This window comes from Triticum urartu, chromosome 7A (assembly GCF_056163025.1).
Source record: "Triticum urartu cultivar PI428250 chromosome 7A, HENAU_Tu73, whole genome shotgun sequence".
NCBI lineage: Eukaryota > Viridiplantae > Streptophyta > Magnoliopsida > Poales > Poaceae > Triticum > Triticum urartu.
Window position 1 is genome coordinate 170,776,899 of NC_141879.1, and position 8,607 is coordinate 170,785,505.

At 43.0% G+C, this 8,607-nt stretch overlaps 1 protein-coding gene across 1 annotated transcript; it reads right to left on the bottom strand.

Moving 5' to 3' along the window:
- Positions 1–1,256: 1,256 nt before the first annotated feature.
- Positions 1,257–2,588, bottom strand: LOC125528706 (peroxidase 1). Its single transcript, XM_048693141.2, has 2 exons — positions 2,258–2,588; positions 1,257–2,165 (listed from the first exon to the last, which is right to left on the bottom strand). Exons 1-2 carry the CDS (start codon positions 2,468–2,470, stop codon positions 1,386–1,388), a joined length of 993 nt encoding a protein of 330 aa, XP_048549098.2. The 5' UTR covers positions 2,471–2,588; the 3' UTR covers positions 1,257–1,385.
- Positions 2,589–8,607: the final 6,019 nt, after the last annotated feature.

Genomic DNA, 8,607 nt, shown 5'->3' on the forward strand with positions numbered 1-8,607 from the left:
TTTTTTTTTTGCCATTTTATTTTACTTTTTACAAAATTCCTAAAGTTTTGCCATGGGGTTTTGCTAAAATTTGTCATGCGCTTTACAAAAATTGACATGTTTTGTGTGAAAACATTTTCTCTTCATTTTGCCATGTGCTAGTAATAGCAAGGTAAGAAAATTGCCATGTTTTCTAGAATAACATGGCAAAAACATTGTATATCAAATAAGAAAAGATATACAATGTGCATATGGTTTGCCGTGATTGAAAAAAATAAACCAACAAATTTAAAAGTTTTATATCTAAGAGCAATCGGTACAATGAATATTCCATCATCCAAACTAAGCTTGCTCAGATCCTAACCCATTGGGCATTATCAAGGCTCGTGACTGCGGCTGTGTTGATATCTTCGTATTTCATATTATCATTCTATCTATTTGGTTATTACTTGATGTGTTGGTTGGTATTGAACTATTTGAGCAGTATAGTTACGGATTCTATTGACTGAAGGATTGCCATTTCTCATCTTCTGTGATGGACTGGTCGGCCTCCCAAGACAGATGTCGGATCGCCCGGCAAGATGTCGACTCCAACATGAGCCTCTCTGTGTCCGTTGTTCTCGGGAAGCTGAGAACCTGCATCACCTCCTTGTTGGATGCATATTCTTTCGAATCTCATGGCAAGAGATTTTGTCTTAGAGCCGCCTCACCATCCACCACCTTGATGGCGCAGTTAGCTTCTTTAACTGGTGGTCAGGGCCACAAACATGCTCTCCCCGAACTCTGGAAGCACCGCAATGATGTCATCTTCGATGGAGTGCATCCTCCCTCAGCCATACTAATCCATGACATGAAGGAAGAGGCGCACAGCTGGGCTGGTGCTGGTGCTAAAGGGTTAGATAGGATTTTACCTACAACCCTAGCTTTAGTTTGCACCTCCTTCTCCTCGGCTCAACTCACACTCTTCCTTCTAGGGAAGAGGATGTTTCTGGGCTCTCGGTGTGTACGTTTGGTTGAGAGTTGCACCTTGTACTTTCTACGACCTATCAATACAGAGATACGCACACGACATTTCATGAAAAAAAGTGCTTGCTTTAGTCCATACAAGACTTTATCAACTTTGTACAGATGATGTGGTGCATTTTTTTCTTCAAAATCTCTAGTGGTTGACTGGTGTAAACATCCTCTTCTAGAACATTATGTAGACACATAATCTGCAAATCTATTGGTATCATGGCTTTGCGACGGACTATCGCCGAGGAGGAGGTGGACAAAGCTTTGGAGCAACTCATTAGAGTTGGTGAATAAATGATATTCGCTCAATATAATAAGTCACACTACTACAATAAATAGTTCCACACAACCATCATCGAACGCGTCCCCTTACAGTAAAGAATGAACAAACACTAATTGAGGACACGGCACTTCTTCCTGATCTCTCCCTCGGCCCCGGTGAGCACGCCAATGTCGCCCATCTTGATCATGGACTCGCTGAAGTCCCTGAAGAACTCAACATCGAACTTGCCCGTGGCGATACGCTGGACGTAGTCCTTGGTGGTGGCGTCGAAGACGAGCGCCGCGTCGGAGCGGAAGAGACCCCTCCGCTTGGCGACGTGGCGATAGTAGCTGGTATCAAAGGTCATGAAGCTACCGGGGTCCATCTCTGACAGCATAGTTCGGTCATCAACGCTCTTGCACTTGAGCCTCAGCTTGTCAGCGTACTCGCTGTCCAGAGACGGGTCGACGAAGCCAGAGGTACCGTTCTCGCTGGTGGTGTTGTAGAGCCGGTCGGCGAAAGACGGACAGTGCGCCGTGCCGAGCGTGTGGGCGCCGGAGAGGACGACGAGGTCCTTGAGATTGAGGCCCTTGGAGGCGAAGATCTTGACAAGTAGAGGGACGTCGCCGGATGCCGGGGGCAGCTCGTTGCTGGCCTCCGTGGCGCTTGACACCCTGCCGTCTCGCCTGCCCAGCGCCACTGGCCAGAAGGGTCCCTTAGCCAACACGACGGCGTCGCGGGACATGAGGGTTAGCACGTCGGCACAGGAGACGATGCCCGGACACGCGGCTTCGAGCTTGGCCTTCACACGCTCCACGGAGCCGAACCCTCGCAGGCTCTTGTTTGGTTTGGCGTCCTTCTCCGCCACGTTACCTTCGGTGGATTCGAGCATGACAGAGGCATCACAACCCTGCAATTTAATTTGCGTTGCATGCACAGAAATGTAAGCATACATTTCATGATCAATAGCAGCAGAAATACAATAACGGGTAAGTTATGTACCCTGACGAAGCAGTCGTGGAAATGAAGACGGAGGAGCGGGCCAGCGAGGCTGGGCGCGGCGGCGATGATCTTGGCCATCTCCTCGCCGACGATCTTCTCGGCGTTCGGGCATGTCTTGCTGTAGAAGCCGATCTCCAGCTGAGCCACCGCTGCCGAGCTAGCTGCTGCGAGAACCAGCAGGGCCAGAGGGAGCAGCAAAAACCTGATCGCCATGGACCTTAATAACCAAATTACACGAATGAATTAAGCAGCACTTACTATGTGGCTGGAGACAGGAATGTTTCAAGGATCTATGTCGAGGAAATGGACGGATGGTGTGTACATGTCCTCGCAACTCCCTGTATTTATACACATGCCGACTAGTTACGTAGCCTTGGGTGCATGCCAACGTGTGACAAGTTGACAGCCTGTTATGTGTGTACACAAGTACACATGCATGTGCTAACTAACACCTTAATACAACCGCCTCAGCTATATATCAACTGATTCAAACGCGGCTAAACGAAGAAGTCAATGCAGAAAAAAGGAAGAAAATAGATGTCGCCAAGCCCGTTCAATCGTTCATGATTATTGCCATCCATCGTAACACGGCATGTATCTATCATTCGTCTCTGAACTAGTTTCAGCGGATGGGAGGACAATTATCCAGAGGATATTATTTGCACCAAGGGAATAACCTTCTGTAGCTCCATGTGCTTAACCAATGATTTTGGTAGGCTGTATACTTAATACTGTCTATACAGGAAATTCCATGGGTGAGACTTTGCTTCAAGTCGAAAGCTCCTAATTCTTATGCTATGGCACGCTAATAACAATCACTGCGTTCTCTCTTAGTGTGTCACTGGAAGGAACATGATTTTTCGCAACAGAAATCGGATGGCCAATAAATTAGTGTACCCTTACTAACGGATCCGGCTTGCCTGCTCTCTCTCCGTGCTCCTATCCGTGCTTCCACTTCATCCTACGGTTGTCTTTTTTTCTTTTTTCTTTGTAAGCTAATCATCCCCCTCTTCCCCCGATTTTAAGGGGATGGGGCCAGACCTTATTTTGTTTCAATTAAATCAAGCCACGTACGCGGGAGCACGGATGGGCACATGCTCGGGGAACAGGCAAGTCTCATCCTTTACTAGCATGGAAGGGTTTTGCTGACGGGACAATATTGCCTACGAGTGTTAAGGAACGAATGCATGTAATGAACAGTCTCATTTTATTTTATTCATGATGAGTTTACGCATTTATACTTCGCGACGAGGTGCGTCCACAGGACGTGACGATTACATGAGATGGAAGGGATACGTCGGTGGGAGTGGGAAAGAGGCCAACCGCACGTTTGTTACCATATGCAAATATTACTCCTTAATTAATACTTCCTTCGTAAAGAAATATAAAAGCGTTTAAATTATTAAAATAGTGATCTAAAAGCTATTATATTTCTTTATAGAGGGAGTACATGATTAAATAAATTATAAGACTCCCTCTAATTTAAGCTTGTCTGTGTAAGTATCATCATCTTGAAAAGCTCCTCCAGAAACCCCACTGGAAACGTAGCAATGCCATGAAAAACTCCTTAACTGAGTGAGAAAATAAGGATAAAATGACATATTAGAATGCTTGTATTAGTATTGTCTTATTAAAAACCTTTTTATGGGAAACAATTTAAGAAAAACTCATATAATGGAAAAAAGTGCAATATCAAAGACCTTTTATGGGTTATCATTCAGGAGCGAACTCCCCTGAACCTTGCAAATAATAATGTCATCTTGTACCAATTCCATTAACATATTTCTAGAATGAAGAACTTGGTAAAGACTTTATGAACAAATCATTGAGATTATCACATGACTTCATTTCCAAAACATGTATCTCCCCATTTTTCCGCTACTCATGGGGATAAAATACCTCCTGTAATATTGCTCTCCATGTAACCCACCTGCATTTGCGTAATACATACACAATTTTCTTCATACATAATGGTGGGTGATTCCTACCAATCAATACCCCCTGAACTTTTAACCAAGTTCATCATTCTGTGAGTCCATACACATTCATGTGATGCTTCATATAAACCATTGATTTTCAGAATTATTAGTGGATGCATGCACTAAATTATATCTTTACGACTTCCATGAAAAGGTTGTACCTCCATTCAAGAAAAAAAATACCAGTTTATGATCTAAGAGGGGATCTTATATATACCTAGCATCATGAGATCCAACCATGGCCCTATCTTGATTCTTTTTTCTTAGAAACAACGGAGATCTCTGGTGTTCAGAAGATATCTAAAAATATTCTTGGGTGATGCACTGCATGTAGCCAATAAAGCACTACAAATGATATTTCAAGCCTGGTGCACTTTGCTAGATACATTAGTGCTGCAATTGCACCTAGATATGGAAACTCGGTTCTAATATTTCTTCATTATCGCCCTGAGGTCTAGATGGGCCATTATCCCTATCAAGAGATTTGACGATCATTAGTCTATAACGTTAACATATATGATTTATCATACTCAAGTATCTTTAGGATATATGTAGACTAATGAACTAATATTCTCACAGGAATATGCTCAAGCTCAAAACCAAGAGAAGTTTGGTCTCAACTTGATATTTCATCACATGCTCTGCCTTAAAATGATTTATTTGTATCATGTATTTCTTGTGTAATTTATTCAAATAATCAACGTACACAAAAATGGTACAAAGTGCTTCTTTTGATTTCTGGATGAACATACATGAGCAGTTGTCATTATTTGAGTAAGCCTTTTAGCAAGGGAACTCACTCAGTCGGTTATAACACATCCACTCTGACTACTAAGCCATACAATGACTTTAGAGATTTAAACAATACATATTGCAATTTAGCTTTCCAATTCGACATGTTGCAATTTAAACAATACATAGAGATATTGAGTGGCTCATACAACTCTACAATCACGACATCCATAAGTTGAATATACAAATTCATTTTTCACTTCAAGTGATATCAAAAATCAGAACGTTATTCCACCCATAAAATGAGAATGTGTTTCATCTTAAAGAATGATGGGTATCTGTGTGAACCCCTGTGCTATGAGCCTCACTTCATGCCTCGCCACCTCATTGTCTTCATTCCTCTCCTGAAAATATAACCATTCTTCTCTCCCATAGAACAAAATTCAAAAGAGTGGGTATTACTTATTAGGTCAATACTCATCTACATAAGAGCAAGCACAATTCATCCTCAATTGTTGCCTTACTTTGGATGAACCAGAACGGTTAAGATTCTCAACCACGATGGACTTAGGTTCTAATACAATCGAGGGTATGTTCCATTTGAAGGAAATATGCCCTAGAGGCAATAATAAATTTGTTATTTATATTTCCTTATATCATGATAAATGTTTATTTTTCATGCTAAAATTGTATTAACCGAAAAGTTGATACATGTGTGGATACATAGACAAAACACCGTGTCTGTAGTAAGCCTCTACTAGACTAGCTCGTTAATCAAAGATGGATCAGTTTCCTAACCATGGACATGTGTTGTCATTTGATGAACGAGATCACATCATTAGGAGAATGATGTGATGGACAAGACCCATTCGTTAGCTTAGCATAATGATTGTTAAGTTTTATTGCTATTGCTTTCTTCATTTCATATACATATTCCTTTGACTATGAGATTATGCAACTTCCGGATACCGAAGGAATACCTTGTCTGCTATCAAAGTCACAACGTAACTGGGTGATTATAAAGATGCTCTACAGGTATCTCCAAACATGTTTGTTGGGTTTGCATAGATCGAGATTAGGATTTGTCCCTCCGAGTATCGGAGAGGTATCTTTGGGCCCTCTCGGTAATACACATCATAATAAGCCTTGCAAGCAGTGTGACTAATGAGTTAGTCACGAGATGATGTATAATGGAATGAGTAAAGAGACTTGTCGGTAACGATATTGAAATAGGTATGAAGATACCGACGATCGAATCTCGGGCAAGTAACATATCGATAGACAAAGGGAATAACGTATGTTGTCATAACGATTCGACCGATAAAGATCTTCGTAGAATATGTAGGAGCCAATATGAGCATCCAGGTTCCGCTATTGGTTACTTACCAGAGAGGTGTCTCGGTCATGTCTACATAGTTCTCGAACCCATAGGGTCCGCACACTTAACGTTTGATGCCGATTTTGTATTATATGAGTTATGTGATTTGGTGACCGAATGTTGTTTGGTGTCCCAGATGAGATCACGGACAAGACGAGGAGTCTCGAAATGGCCGATAGGTAAAGATTCATATATTGGACGATGATATTCGGACACCGGAAGTGTTCCGGGGGTACGGGATACATATCGGGTCACCAGAACGGGTACCGGGCATCCCCCCGGCAACTACATGGGCCTAATGGGCCAAGAAGGGGACAGACCAGCCCCTAGGGGGCTGGTGCGCCCCATGTAGGACGAAATAAGGGGGAAGGAAAGCGGGGAAGAGAAAAAGGAAGGGGAGCAATTCGGCCTCCCCCTTTCTTCTCTCCTCCCTCCTCCTTCCTTCCCCCTTTGGATGAATATGGAAGGGGGGAGGCCGAATTGGGAGACGCCCAAGTAGGATTCCTCCTACTTGGGGTGCCCCCTTGGCTGCCTCACCTCCCCTCCAACCTATATATATGAGGGGGGGCACCGCTAGAACACACAACAACGATTGTTTGCCATGTGCGGCGCCCCCCCTCCACAGTTTGCGCCTCCGGTCAAATTATGGTAGTGCTTAGGCGAAGCCCTGCGCCGATCACTTCACCATAACCGTCACCACGCCATCGTGCTGACGAAACTCTCCCTCGACACTTTGCTGGATCATGAATTCAAGGGACGTCATCGAGCTTTACGTGTGTAGAACTCAGAGGTGCCGTACGTTCACTGCTTGATCGTTCAGAACGAGAAGAAGTTCGACTACATCAACCGTGTTGTCAAATGCTTCCTCTTTCGGTCTACGAGGGTACGTGGACACACTCTCCCCTTCTCATTGCTATGAATCTCCTACATTGATCTTGCGTGAGCATAGGTAAGTGTTTGAAATTGCATGCTACCTTCCCCAACAGTGGCAGCCGAGCCAGGTCTATGAGTAGATGATATGCACGAGTAGAACACAAAGTGTTGTGGGCAGTGATCATCATACTGCCTACCACTAATATCTTATTTTGATTTGGAGATATTGTTGGATGAAGTGGCCTGGGCCAACCTTACATGACCACGTTCATGAGGCCGGTTCCACCGACAGACATGCAACTAGTTTTTCATAAAGCTGGCTAGCGGGTGTCTATTTCTCCAACTTTAGTTGAATCGAATTTGACTGTGGTTGGTCCTTGTTGAAGGTTAAAACATCAAACTTGATAAATCACTGTTGTGGTTTTGATGCGTAGGTAAGAACGGTTCTTGTTAGAAGCCCGTAGGAGCCACGTAAAACATGCAACAACAAAGTAGAGGACGTCTAACTTGTTTTTGCAGGGCATGTTGTGATGTGATATGGTCAAGACATGATGTGATATACGTTATTGTATGAGATGATCATGTTTTGTAAAAGTTATCGGCAACTGGCAGGAGCCTTATGGTATTAAATTCAAACGCCGTGTAGTTGCTTTAATTTATCACTATGCGTTAGCGATAGTTGTAGAAGAAATAGTTGGCGAGACGACCACGATGCTACGATGGAGATCAAGGTGTCAAGCCGGTGACGATGCAGATCATGACGGTGCTTTGGAGATGGAGATCAAAGGCACAAGATGATGATGGCCATATCATGTCACATATTTTGATTTCATGTGATGTTTATCTTTTATGCATCTTATTTTGCTTAGTACGGCGTTAGCATTATAAGATGATCCCTTACTAAAATTTCAAGGTATAAGTGTTCTCCCTGAGTATGCACCGTTGCGGCAGTTTGCCGTGCTGAGACACCACATGATGATCGGGTGTGATAAGCTCTACGTTCACATACAACGGGTGCAAGACAGTTTTGAACATGCGGAATACTTGGGTTAAACTTGATGAGCCTAGCATGTACAGATATGGCCTCGAAACACTGGAGATCGAAAGGTCGAATGTGAATCACATAGTAGATATGATCAACATAGAGATGTTCACCATTGAAGACTAGTCCATCTCACGTGATGATCGGACATGGTTTAGTAGATTTGGATCACATAATCATTTATGACTCGAGGGATGTCTATCTAAGGGGGAGTTATTAAGTAATTTGATTAATTGAACTTAATTTATCATGAACTTAGTATTTATAGTATTTGCATATCTATGTTGTAGATCAATAGCTCGCGATATAGCTCCTGTATATTTTTGATATGTTCCTAGAGAAAAGT